General features: G+C 56.3%; 4 protein-coding genes across 4 annotated transcripts; 2 read left to right on the top strand and 2 right to left on the bottom strand.

Moving 5' to 3' along the window:
- Positions 1-759: 759 nt before the first annotated feature.
- On the bottom strand, positions 760-5362 carry INS49_010328 (uncharacterized protein; the record flags this gene model as incomplete). Its single annotated transcript, XM_043171054.1, has 9 exons — positions 760-1139; positions 1212-1368; positions 1438-1569; positions 1628-2098; positions 2158-3624; positions 3689-3735; positions 3810-3984; positions 4049-4057; positions 4307-5362. The coding sequence occupies 9 exons, from the start codon at positions 5360-5362 to the stop codon at positions 760-762; spliced, it is 3894 nt and encodes a 1297-aa protein (XP_043025619.1).
- A 1003-nt stretch (positions 5363-6365) lies between these two features.
- On the top strand, positions 6366-7783 carry INS49_010329 (uncharacterized protein; the record flags this gene model as incomplete). Its single annotated transcript, XM_043171055.1, has 2 exons — positions 6366-6920; positions 6974-7783. The coding sequence occupies 2 exons, from the start codon at positions 6366-6368 to the stop codon at positions 7781-7783; spliced, it is 1365 nt and encodes a 454-aa protein (XP_043025620.1).
- A 1114-nt stretch (positions 7784-8897) lies between these two features.
- INS49_010330 (uncharacterized protein) lies at positions 8898-10330 on the top strand (the record flags this gene model as incomplete). Its single annotated transcript, XM_043171056.1, has 3 exons — positions 8898-8963; positions 9060-9379; positions 9463-10330. 3 exons carry the CDS (start codon positions 8898-8900, stop codon positions 10328-10330), a joined length of 1254 nt encoding a protein of 417 aa, XP_043025621.1.
- A 535-nt stretch (positions 10331-10865) lies between these two features.
- Positions 10866-12085, bottom strand: INS49_010331 (uncharacterized protein; the record flags this gene model as incomplete). The annotated part of the gene is made up of 3 exons (XM_043171057.1): positions 10866-11266; positions 11338-11840; positions 11907-12085. 3 exons carry the CDS (start codon positions 12083-12085, stop codon positions 10866-10868), a joined length of 1083 nt encoding a protein of 360 aa, XP_043025622.1.
- Between the last annotated feature and the right edge of the window lie 1674 nt (positions 12086-13759).

Genomic DNA, 13759 nt, shown 5'->3' on the forward strand with positions numbered 1-13759 from the left:
GAGGTCATAGAGAGGAGACATTTTGCGGATCAGCCGGCTCTCGAGTGTCATGAAACACCATCACCCATGGCATACAAAAACACAATCGTTATCATTATCCCAAAAGGCATTCTCATCATATCTCGGCGAAGGGTTTCTGGGTCAAATCAAATGGAATTGGAAGAGGCGCAGTTCGTTCATATTGAGTCCTTGTTTCGTATTTCCTTATGTGCGTTGAGCGAAAGAAGCCTTGCTTTATTGTACTGTATTTATGTAGCCCATTACTGCAAAACTCAAGTGCTGAGTATTGCCAGTAAACTAGTTCATCGATGCGCTATTTTGAAAGGATCTCTTTGGTGAACGTATAGACAGGCATTGATTGGATCAACGACAGTGTTCCGCGCCAATTCCCTTTGCAATTCCACAGTCAATCATATAGCCAGCCTCTGAGGCCGAGTCAAGATGAAGCCGCGACACCGCCCCTGACACTCCCCTGGTGCCTTCACACCACGCAATCCCATCAGGGCTGGCTATAGTGAACACAACGCATTGGCTTGGCGCTCAAGGGGCGTCAGGCCGATCAGGACGTATCCGGTCATATCACAGGGACAACGGGAGTCAAAGCGTGCAGGATCCAGAGCCGCCTGTGGGACAATAGATCCGCCGGCCATGTCATGCCATCCATCCCGCCTGCCCACCCACATGAATAGCATAAGGGTGTATCTAAGAACCCAGGAACCGAGGCAGCCAGCGCCTCCGATTCGCCCTGGCACCTCGGGCCTAGACACCACCACGCCCACTACTCCCTCCTCGCGACATCCCACGCCTCCGACTCTGCCGCGGGCCGGGCCCAGCACCCCCAAACGGACCCCCAACTGCCGGCGCCCCCTTCCTCCTCACGCCGTCGCGGACCTCGCTCTCCTCCAACCGCTGGCGCCTCATCGCCTCGCGCACCGCGTGCTTCATGTCCCTGACGGCCCCGCCCGCGCGCGCCCGCAGCCTCCTGCTGCTCCACCCGCTGCCCAGCCAGAGGCGGTACAGCGGCGCGGCGGTGACGGCGCGGGCGGCGGCGTACCGCAGGGCCGAGGAGGCGGCCGCGCGCGCAAAGGGGCTGAAGGCCGGGATGATCACCGCCAGGACGGCGCCGAAGGAGACGGTGACTGGATGCATGCGTGCGTCAGCTATGCATTTCTTTTCTCATTTTCCGTCAGGACATATGGGGTAAGACGTACACATTATCAGGATCTGCCTCTTGAAGGTTATGGGCCAGAAGGACGCGATCTCGTCGGGCACCGGCCGCGAGTCGTCGCCCGCGCCCGGTGATGGGTCCTCGCCTGTGAGCTCCACGGCGTTCATCCCGAAGAGGCTGCTCATGAACGACAGCGGCAGCTGGCATTTTTGTTAGCTTGCGTTCTCTGACGTGAGAGAAGAGCTTAATTGGTGGGTGGTGCTCCATACGAAAAGGATCGTCATGACCGTAAAGACCATGATGGCCTTGCCCTGGCGCACCGTCTCCTCCCCTTGCTTCATAGCCTCGTAAGCCTGAACCACACTTGCTTGCTGCTGCTTCAAGCCGAGGAGGTCGTTCACCTGGGTTACGGTCAGTCTGAGTGAGGTCGATGAGGCAAATAGAAAGAACTTGACCCACATTCTCCGCCGTGCTGAGCGCGCTGGCCTTCAACCCCTCAAGCTCTTTGATTCTGTCCTCGACCTCGGAAAGCAGATCCGCCTTGCGAGACTCAAACGACTTGATCTGATCCGCCACAATGCTCTGCACGTCGACGGGCGTAGCGGAGCCGATCTGCCTCGGGAGGTTCGCGGGATTCACACTGAGCACGTCCTCGGCGAACCTGACGAACCGCTTGATCACCTCCTGCTGCTGCCCCACGACATGAAGCATAATGTCCAGCTCGTCGATTATGTCGCGGATCTCGCGCTGGAGCTCGGCCTCTGGGGTCACGTCGAGGAGAGCCAGCATGATCCTAGGGTCGACTTTGTCTTCGGCCTCGGATTGGTAGATGCTTGGGTCGACCTTGTCCTCGACTCCACTCTGGTAGATCGCTGTGAGGCGCTCTGAGAGGCTCCACAGATGTTTGAAGGCAACGGCTTGTTTGTGAGTCTGTCATGGCGTTAGTGTATCATGCTGTGTCAGTAAGGCAAGGCTGGTGCGTAACATACAACACGGCCAATGCTCTCGGCGAACATGTCCATGACTTGAGGTCTTTTGTCGGCCGTCCGGGCCCTGTTAAAGAAGGTATTGAAACACTCGTCCAGTATGATCAGGGCAAGGTCGAAGACAGATCGGACATGATTGTCCGGGTTACTGCGCGTCTTCACTCTTGTCCGGATGGACTGATGCACTCCAGAGTCGTCCTTGTAGGACACTCCATATCTCTGAGGAAAGCACGTAAGTATTGTATCCTTGTCCAACACCCACATCCACAACTGGTCAACCATGATTGCTCGCGGTACTTTGCGAATGTCTGCGTCGCACTGCGCGCACCCGTAGGCTTGTTCGAATTCGCCGTGGCGACTCCACTGCCAGTTCTCCGAGTCTGTCGTGTCGGCCTGGTCACTGATAGGACGGGTCTGATTGTTCACCGATGACGGCGTCTTCTTGTCGCATATGTGAGCTGTGTCTTGCGGTCGAAACTTATGCGCGAACTCCGCGTTGGTGTGCCGATAGACGACTTGGTCCCGGTCTCGACTTCGTGTTGTACGCAGTCTCCAAAAATACGCTTGGTCTAGGGTCCGTCGGGGGTGAAGAGGAGGATCGGAGAAAAGGTCCTTCTCCATGATTCTCTGGTCGGGGTATGTCATGATTTGTTCGTAGAGCCTTGCGGCCTTGATCAATACTTTGGCGAGCTTCTTTCTAGGTTGGGGACACCCGTATTCATCGACCTTGATTCCCTGGAATATCGTTGTGGGTGATTTGAAGATTTGTCCTAGGGATCCGTTCATGCCTGGACCTGCGCTGTGGGACTGAAGGTTGGCTGCCCCTTCGCCTTGGAACTCTTCTGGGTCTTGGTCATTCTCGTCTTCAAGCCCTCTTCTGCGGTCAGCTATTTCCCTGGCCTTCTTGATCTGTTCCCAAAAGATGTCGTCCAGGGCGTGTGGAGTCGGATAGCCCTTCCCAGCTTCCTTAATCCTCCATAGAGCGTTGTCCCAGTCAAATGCCAGCTGCTCTTTTTGATCAATGGCCTGGTCCGGGACGAACTTTTGGAGTATCTGAGGGATTTCCTGGGCACGTGCTTTCTCTAGTAGAGCATTTTTCAAGGCCTTGACCAAGATGTCTTCGAAGCACTCGTCCCGAATTCTCTGCCATAGGGTGTGTGGGAGACCTGAGGGCATTGTTGCGGTGCTGTCTTTTCGAATCTTCTCCCACAAAATCTTGGCCAGGGCTTGCAGTATCTCGTCCCTGTCTGTCCCTCGTGTCCTGTAATAGTTCGGTTCTTTATGACCCGTAGCTGTCGGAGCAGGACGGTGCTGGGCTAATTTGAGCAGACCCCTTCGATCGTCTTTCCGGATTTCCTTCCACATCTGGGCAGTCTCTCTCAAATCCAGTTCGTGCTCATCTGCGAGTCTTTCAATCAGGTTTGCAGCCTGATTTCGTCTTCTGTCTGTTTCCCAGTGGAGAAATGGCATCTGGATGATTCGTGGATGATTCGTTAAAGAAGTGGGATTGAGAATTGTCAACAGTCAGACTTACAAACAGGACGAGGCTGTTCTCTCCTTTGCGGTAAGCATCATCGGCATCTGGGGGCCACGGTGAGCATTGTGTCCCCGCTGAGGCATTTTTTACAGTATCTTCGGCGCGAACGTAGACGTACCTGTTGATATTTTCTCGCACATTGGACGCAAGTGGCGGTTATGAACCATCGAGTGCGGCTCATTACCATGCTCTTGGCCCCTCCAGCAGTCATCTCGCAAGACTAGTTTGGTTGAGGGATAAAAGTCGTGCCCTGGCTCGGGATAAGGCTCGTCAAAGTAGCTTGCAATAGCTTGCTGAGACCGAGTTAGAGTTCTGCACTGCTAGGTCTCTCACTCAAGAGTGGTCAGATGTTCGTACCTCAGCCCACTGTGAAGTCTCGTCAGTTTCATATTGTTGTGCCAGAAGACACTGTCTTGCAGGGGGTAACTAGAGGTTTGGGGGAGCGGAGGATTGATTTTGGTGGAGGCATCTGTTTGAGGTACTGGTTCACTACGGTTACGACCATACTCTACGCCCAGTGACACCATTTCTCCTTTTTCGACGCCCAAATTGTGTTGGCAGATGCTCAAAGGGGTGGTGATAATTGTTCAAAGGAAGGAGAGGATACCGACTTACCTGCATATTGTTGACAGGAATATGATAGTATCTCAGCTTGCTAGGGCAAAGTTCATCCTCTGTAGTCGACTTGACGGTCCTTTCGAATTTACCCCTATTGAACTTTCCTCCCTTCAATACCCCGTTCAAGAGGTGAAACATGGAAAGCTGTTGGTCAGGAAATCGGCCCTTGAAAATCTCATCTCCGACGTCTTCCCAGTCGGGCTCCATGACGTTGCCCATGACTGACGCTGCTCTCGAACCCGAGGTCCTCGGGCGCTCAAGTAGAATCAGCTGTGCTTTGACATCTCTTTTGAGTTCATAGGACGTCATGGGGTCGTCCTCTGGCATGGCTTCCTTGCTCTTTTCACGCTCGTCGTCGACGATTTTCTTCAGCATTCGCGAGAAGTCGTCGTGTTCTGTGAGGCTGCCCTGGGTCAGGTTCGTGTTACGGCGCCGTTCTTTGGTCAATGGAGGACCGGGATCCTGAGCTGAACCGGGTGCAACACCTCGGCCCTCTGGTTGGCGCGGGCTCCCAGGTGTCCCAGGGGGCACCATCAGGCGGAAGTGGGTCGTATCGATTCTAAGTCTTTCGACATTGCTGATGTTCTTTTTGTTCTCCTCTCTCCACGCCACAAGGCTACGCTGAACCTCGCGTACCAGACCCCTAAGAGCCGGGGTCCTGCGCAGAACGGATATCCTTTTCAGTTCCGCCTGCAGGCTCAAGGCCGTGACATATCTCATTCCTGGCTGGTACTCATCTGGATCTACGAAGCCCACAGGCGGCGTTTTCGAGTTGTTCTTCTGAACCGGTTCGGTGTCTTTGGTCTCCAGGGCCTCGGCTTGTGCCCAGATAGGATCTCTAGGGTTAGACAAGACTTGAAGCCGCCTGTTGATTCCGAGGCAGCCAAAGAAATGACATCGTAGGTCGCGGATATCCCGTAAGTCATGTGGCTCGACTGATAGGCAAGGGCTTTGCAAGTCGTTCGTTGACAGCAGTTTCTCCAAAGACTCCCGCGCGGTCGCGTAAATCGCAGGGTCATCTTCCTCGGGCGACCGAAAGGGTTGGGCAGACATGATGTCGCATGAGTCTGGATGGCACTGGATCCATTGACACACATCCACACACAATCTGGTCCTTGAGTTGGGGATTGGATCCTATTTACGACCATTCAGCCAGAATTGATGAGGCTGGCAAGAAGCCGGGGCGTGGTTTCTGTTAGCATCCAAAAGAGGATGGATCGCTGTGGGATCGCAGCATTAGAGCGGCGTCACGCATGCGACTCGCTTCCTCCAGGCAGATGCAATGTAACCTGGAAGGCAATTGTATTCCTTCCGCGACTTAGCCTCGGACCAGCCCGCAGCCTCGTAGGTGGGAGTGCATCCATTGTTGAAATTGACCACTCTGGTTTTCCGAGGACAAGGCCTGTCGACTGGTTCGAGTGATTTGCGACGGTCTGTTCAGCTCATGCAGCCACACCACGCTTTAAAGCTCACGTCGGCTCCGCACGTTGTTGTGCTTCATCTTCGTCCTCCGATGGGGACGACCCCTTGTTTTCCAACACCGGAAAGGTTCGTGCAGGTGGTGTCAGACGGAATGTCCATTGGGCAGCAGCACATGTCGAAGTACTCAGACACAGCAGTGGGCACGCCCCTGGTTGTGTGCGACGGAACAGGGACCTCAACCACTTACTTTTGATTGCGTCTTGACTCATATTGAGTGATGCTATGGAATTTTTGGTGGAATAGTGACCAGAACCCTTTTAGAGGCCCGCCAGCAATATTTGCAATATTCCGTGGCCCCCAGCGACGTTCGACCGGGGTTAGACCCTTAGAGGCCCTTGGCTTCGACTGGCTCTACCCGGACCCCCTTAACTCGGCGGACGGCACTACGGCACTCAAGGGATACGGGCCAAGACGATCGCCATGACGAAGGACCCCCTGGGTTTTGTTTGTCAATAATCAATCTTGAGCAATGCACTGACACTCAGCAATGGGAGCTTTACTCGTTCTCTATCGTTTCTTCGCCCTGCCTCCCTAGGCCGGCCTACCCCTCGATCGACCGACAACAACCATTAACATGTTCCCGCGCGTCGCGGGCCCCCAGCGCCTGGCGTTGGTGGCGGTTCTCGTCCTCCTGGTCTGGTGCGCGATCGCGTGGATGTTCCTGCCCTACGACAGCCCCTTCTTCTCTTTCTGGCGACTCACGTCATCAAAGGTTTCTGGGACCTTTCGCTCCTCGAATGCCGACGAACGCCTACTGCTCGAGCTGCCCGGCCAGTTCCCCTTCACGGACGAGGAGGTCGCGTACATCGTGAAGACGGGCTACGGCACCCAGGATCGAGTCCCGGCGCTGCTCGAGGCGTCAGGGGCCCTCAAGGCAGGGAGCGAATACGGAGACAACATATTAGTCGTAGGGGACTATGCTACAAAACTCGAGTTGAAAGGGAGGACCGTTATCATACACGACGTGGTTGCAGCGGCGATCGAGCACGAGGCTGTCGCCAGGACAGAGATCCAGAGCACAGAACGTATATACAAATACGGGAATATGACATTGGCGATACAACAAGGCCGGAAGGAAGATGCGGAACAGTCGTCCAAGGCCGTGGGGTGGGAGTTGGATGCTCTCAAGGTACGGGGCCTGCAAATTGGTGCCCGATTATCCAGCTGACCATGATAACCCAGTTCATACCCAGTCTTGAATTGGCGTGGAAAACCATGCCTGGAAAGAAATGGTACATCATGCAGGATGACGATACCTTCATTATTCGACCGTCGCTCTACCGATTCCTCGAGCACCTCGACGCTTCAAAGGGGATGTATCTCGGCAACGCCATCGGTGACTACAAGACCAGGTTTGCGCACGGGGGCTCGAGCTTCATCCTCTCTCACGAGACCATGAGAAGCTTGTTCGACGACAACCCCGAAGTCGTCTCGGAGGCTTACGTCGCATCTGTCGACGAGACGTGGGGCGACAAGCTGATTGCGACGACGTTGAACAAGATCGGGGTCTATATTAGCGAGAGGTACGGTCACTTCTTCAACGGGGAGAGGCCGTTGATCACAAAAGCGTCCGCAGATCGGTTCTGCTCGCCGGTCGTCTCCTTCCACGGATTGGCACAGCCGGCGCAGATGAAAGATGTCGGCAAGACGTTTGCCCAGATCGAGGAGCCGGTGTTCTGGAAGGACCTGTGGGAAATATACGGGCAGCCGGACCTGGATGCGCTCGGCAAGAACCCAATACGGTCTGGTCAGGACCATGTTGGCAGGCAGGACGATATCACCATGATCAACCACGCAGGCTCGGTGGACAAGTGTCTGAGCTCCTGCGTGAGCCAGCCCAAGAAGTGCCTGGCATGGGCGTGGGATAAGACGACGGAGCTGTGCATTTTGAGCCCATGGGTCGTTGTTGGGGAGGACAAGCCTCCGGAGCGTTACTCTGGGCTCAACGTAGACCAGGTGAAGAAGCTGGTGAGCCAGTGTGGCAAATACTAAAGGTGGTACGCACGGCACGCCCTCCTGGCCAGTGTCCTTCATATGCCATGACCGATCTGATCTGCCTTGTTACTGCGGAGTTTGGGGCTTTTGGGAAAGCCAAAGTGGAACTTTGATACCCTGCGCACGTGTTTTCTGCCGAGCCTGTTGACCATGTTTTTCTCATTCGTATATTGAAAATAATAATACCAAAAGCGAGCAGTTTACATAGACACACGAGTACGAGTGCTAGCCATCAGGCACTAATACCAGTAAAATCTATCAAGATCCCGGTAATGCCAGGGTCCCAGGCCGGAGATAAGATGCGTCAGCCGCGCTTAGCCATCCCAGAGCTGTGCGTGTGGCTTGTTCGGATGACGAAAGCGAGTGCAGGAAGGTGTGTGTCTGGGCTGGACTATAGCTTCCCATGCAGCCCCGCGAATCGTACTGACGTCAGGCGACAGAGGCCCCAAGCTCGGCCGATGGAACACGCACCGCGAGGATGAGTGCGAGCACCTGGGAGGCGGAGGGCCACCTGCGCCAGACCTCAACGAACCTCGCGAGAGCATGCTAAAATTACCTGCCACACTATCCCGTGAGCTGAGATGAGCTTGGCCTAGGCAGGGGCGGGCTGGCCTGATGACGGGAGGATTTGCCTTCCCAAGGGAGCGTCTTTTCCTTTGACAACACAACTAGGCCACGACACAATCCAAACATCTCGCCCCACTTGCTTGCTTCTTGTGTCTTCGAAAACCTGTGAACCACCTTGTTGCCGATACACAGTTGTTCTTGAGCCACCGTAGCGGGACGTGCTATTGGGGCTTGGTCGCTCCTGTCCCACCTCGCAAAGCCAAACTCTCATAAATTGTCACAGAACGCCTCCAGGTGAAGGTACGATCCGGAACCCCACTTACCCACTCCCACACCTGACCTTATTGTCGCTTGCCGATCTCGCCTAGCAAAGACCCTCCCGAGGGCCTCAGGGGGCAAACTGGACCTACTGGACCTGCCTTCCGTACTCGAGTGCTGACACTGTCACTTACACTGCGGGCAGACATTCGGCAGCATAGACCAAGAAACCCGGACTCATCCCAAGACATCCCGGCCTGAACCACACTGCACACAGACATTCAACATGGCCGACACCGCACAGCAAAATGCGCAGGCGGCCCAGAGCGGCAGCTGGTCCGCCTTTCTCAAGGTATGTCGGCGCACCCCGACCCCCCAAGGCGGTTGGTACACGCCCATGGGCAGCAAAGGACTCGACACTGACCTCGGTGGCTCCCCGGGCCTATAGTCCATCGCCTCCTTCAACGGCGACCTGTCCAGCCTCACCGCACCGCCCTTCATCCTCTCCGGGACCAGCTTGACCGAGTTCAGCTCCTACTGGTGCGAACACCCATCAATATTCGTCGCCCCCGCCAAGGAGGCCGACCCTGAGAAGCGGGCACTGCTGGTGCTCAAGTGGTTCTTGACCACCCTAAAGCAGCAGTACGCCAGCAGGAGCGAGCAATATGGCAACGAGAAGAAACCCCTCAACCCCTTCCTCGGGGAGCTGTTCCTGGGGAAATGGGAGGACGAGGCCGGCACCACAGAGCTCATCAGCGAGCAGGTCAGGTAGGAAGACCCATGCGGCGCCTTGCTTGTGCATACTCGACCCCTGGTGCACGACTCGGGCTAACTCCTGCGCTTCCATACAGCCACCACCCACCCGCCACAGCCTACAGCATCACCAACCTGCCCACGGGCGTCCACCTTGAAGGATTCAACGCACAAAAGGCAAGCTTCAGCAAGACGATCAACATCAAGCAGATCGGCCATGCCATTCTCACGGTGCCCATCCCCGACAAGGAAGGCGAGAAGGAGACGTTCCTCATCTCGCTCCCCAGCCTGCACGTCGAGGGCCTGATCTTCGGTTCGCCCTTTATCGAGCTCGATGGCGCGTCCTACATCACGTCCTCGTCAGGCTACACGGCCAAGATCGACTACAGCGGCAAGGGGTGGCTCTCGGGCAAGAAGAACAGCTTCACGGCGGCGCTGTACCCAACGGGCAAGGAGAAGGACGTGGTGTACAGCGTGACGGGCCAGTGGACCAAGGCCTTCGAGATCCACTCTGGCCCCGCTAAGCACGCATCCTCGTCCAACCTGGTCGACAGCTACGACGCCGTGGCCGCCAAGTCGACGCCGTTGTCCGTCGCCCCCATCGAGGCCCAGCACCCGCTCGAGTCGCGGCGCGCCTGGCAGAAGGTCGCGGCCGGCATCCTCAAGGGCGATATGGACGCCGTCGGCCGCGAGAAGGGCAAGATCGAGACGGCCCAGCGCGAGCTGCGCGCCAAGGAGAAGGCAGAGGGCCGCATGTGGCAGCGCCGCTACTTTACCGTCCGCACCGACCCGGACCCCATCCTCGCCGACCTCGCCAAGTACGTCGGCGTCCCCGACCACGGCGACGGTGACAAGACCGGCGGCGTGTGGCGATTCGACGCCGCGAAGGCGGACAAGGTCAGGGCCGAGCCCCCGCTGGACGAGGAGGCCATCGCCGCCTTCGCGCAGGCGCACCTGGGCCAGTGAGCCGGCTGGGCGTGACCGTGTGGACACTGCGTGTGGGGGGGGGGGGGGAGATGTGTATATTCTTTCTAGGTTAGGCGGGCATCTTCGGGATAGGAAACAGTAGCCAATATCAGATTTGATGGTTTGTAAGGAAGGCGTGGCGGTCTGTCGATTTTGCATGTGTATATGCTCAAGCCAGGGACTACAACACCGCACTAGCCAAACCAGTCCCCAGGCGTGGCAGAATCGGGACACATCATATAGTACAGGAGCAATAAGGAAGTTGTTTGTAATGTCACTCATGATTCAAAGGAAAGTCTCGTTACATCAGGTAGTGAAAGATCATGCTCAGGTATTGATTATTTCTTTTTCATTTTGAGGTATCACCAATGGAGGTCTTTTTCCAGGTCAACTTCCTAGATGCAGCAAACCAACCGCCACCATTCCTATTTATGCTCCTAACCGCCCGGCTTCAACGCTCATGTCATCTCATTCAGCTTCATAAAGCATTCCCGTAGATACTATAGCCAGACCAGACACGTAACAAATACCCAGTTTACAGCTTGTTCTCGGTGTTGAAGTCGTTGAGGGCGACCTCGAGACGCTTGGTCATGGTCTTCTCACCCTCGCGCACCCAGACACGGGGGTCGAAGTACTTCTTGTTGGGCTTGTCGGCGCCGTCGGGGTTGCCGACGGTGGTCAGGAGGTAGTCCTTCTTGTTGAGGACGTAGTCCCGGATTCCGGACAGGTAGGCGAACTGCATGTCGGTGTCCAGGTTGACCTTGACCACGCCCAGCTTGATGGCCTGCAGGTACTCGTCCTTGCTGGAGCCGGAGCCGCCGTGGAAGACGAAGAAGACGGGCTTGTCCTCCTTCTTGGACAGCTGCTCCTTGACGTACGCCTGGTGCTTGCCCAGGAGCTCGGGGTGCAGCTTGACGTTGCCAGGCTTGTACACACCTGGGGAGTGACGTATTAGTGACTGCATCGCATGCTGGTGAGTGGGGCAAACGCAGAGGGGGTGTGCTCACCGTGGACGTTGCCGAAGCCAGCGGCAATGGAGAAGTAGGGGCTGATGGGCTCGAGGGCCTTGACGATGGCCAGGATGTCCTCGGGCTGGGTGTACAGCGAGTTGTTGTCAACGTCCTCGTTGTTCACACCGTCCTCCTCACCACCAGTGATGCCGATCTCCATCTCCAGCCACTGCTTCATGGGGGCAGCGCGCTTCAGGTAGGCGGCGGTGGTCTGGATGTTGTAGTCGACGGGCTCCTCGGACAGGTCGATCATGTGAGAGGAGAAGAGGGGCTCGCCGTGCTCCTTGAAGTACTTCTCGTCGGCGTCGAGCAGACCGTCGAGCCATGGCAGAAGCTTCTTGGCGCAGTGGTCGGTGTGCAGGACGACGGGGATGCCGTATGTGGGAGCAATGGCTCGGATGAAGTGTGCTGCTGCGATGCCACCGGCAATGGAGGCAGTCTGGTCCTTGTTGTCAACGCCCTTACCGGCGAAGTAGGCGGCACCACCCTGGGATGTTTGCCTTGACAGGAGCCGTTAGCCGCCGCGGGCGGGGACATGTCTGGGGCCTGAGGGGTAGAAAACTCACAGGATGATGGGGGACTTGGCGTCACGAGCACCCTCGAGAGCAGAGACGACAGTCGAGCTGGAGGTCACGTTGATGGCGGGGATGGCGAACTGGTGCTCCCGAGCATACTTGAAGAGGGCGAGCACATCGTCACCGACGATGACACCGGACTTGCGGGACAAAACGTCTTGGGCACCCATTTTGTTGAGGCTTGGTGGGGTTGCTTTCAAGGTGGGATAGAAGAGGTCGTGAGTAGGAGCGTTGTTCTGATGGCAGAGTAGAGTAGAGCAAGATGGTCTCGGTCACGGCTGAGGTGAAAAACGTAGGGGAGAGCTAGTTATAAACAGATGGAGTGAACCTGGTGGCGTGTCAGTGGGGCTGAGGAGACTGAGTCGCAGAAATTGTAATGCGATGAGGTGTTTCTTATGAAGTGAGCGATAAATTCTCCTGGCCGGTACGACCTAGGTATGACACAAATGGGTGGGAGCTTCCGAGTGGGCTTGGAGGGGTACGTGGGTAGGGGACGTTCTCTGGGCCTGTGTCTGGGTGTCTGGGTCTGCAGCTGCCAGGAGCCGGAGCCAGGAGCAGCCCACCTTGGACTCGCTGCCCAGGTGGGCGGAACATGGCAGATGCTTGCTTGTGGACTGTGAAAGTGGACTCCGGACGGGCCTGAGCACGGTGAGGCTGATGCGCCGTCCTCTGCGGCCTCTTCCCACCTACAGTCCACTTTTACAAACAGGCTTGACATCATTTGCACATCCCCAGACCGGGGCTCCAGGATGACTTCATGGCCTGACGGTATATGAAGTGAGCGTTGGCGATGGTCGACCAAGCACTGGCCTCCCTATCCACGGCCGTCCCGGGCGAGAGGATCGAGCGAAGCGACGAACCTTCGAGACGTGCCGGTGCAGAGGCGAGGCGAGGGGAGTGGTGTCATGGCGGGGTAACAAAGCTCGTTTTCTCGAGGCGTTTTTGTCCAACAGGAGAAAGGCTGTCTGGGAGCTTGGGGGGTCTTGACTCACAGGATAGGATATAGAGGCGCTATGTTCAATCGCACTTGACACACAATACCTGAAGGAATCTTGAGTCAATTGGGAGAACGAGCTTGTCAATTTCAACACAGCCAAGGTGGGGTCTGCCCGATGTTTAAATCATCGTCATAGCTCCCCCTCCCCCTTGGCCCTTTCCCTCTCGTCTTTCCCGAGCTGCCAGCTACCCCGCCGAAACTCGGCAGCGGCACTCCCCCTAACGGAATCAAACGGAAGTAGCGGCAGAAAGACGAAAACGGGCCCTGGCATAATATGCACATGCCGCCTGCTTAGCATGTGGCATATGGACATTGGGACATTTACCTATGAGATGCGATCAGGGGGTGTTCTGCGGTACAAAGACCAGGACTCGTCCCGGGTTTGCAGTTCTGACTGAGTCTCACTCCAGCATCCCACCTCGGGAATCCACCGCCGTCGACCTGGCCCAGGGGCCCGAGACCAGCCGGCACCACCGAACAATAGCAGCACGATCCCAACATCCAACTACCGACTGATCTATAAGATACATATACGTTCTGTTTGGCTTGCCATTTTGAGTGTTCCTATCGGACCGTCGCCGAAATGTAGCGAGAATTTGCTGTCTGGCGCCAGTTCCCGACGGGCCCTTGGGCGGCTTATGTCCATGACAGGCCAAGAGTCAGACCATTCCTCTCATGACTACGGAGATGAGTGGTGAGCAGTTAACATGGATTGTACGCCCCTCCGTGCAGTTGCTTCAGCCGCATCCACAGCCTTCCTCTGAAAGAATTCTCCTCGCCTGGGAGCCTCGGGAGTGTCATGTGCAAGACGAATGGAAGTCTGAAGGACGTCTTACTTTGTGAACAA

This window comes from Diaporthe citri (genome assembly GCF_014595645.1).
Source record: "Diaporthe citri strain NFHF-8-4 chromosome Unknown scaffold_4, whole genome shotgun sequence".
NCBI classification, from domain to species: Eukaryota; Fungi; Ascomycota; class Sordariomycetes; order Diaporthales; family Diaporthaceae; genus Diaporthe; species Diaporthe citri.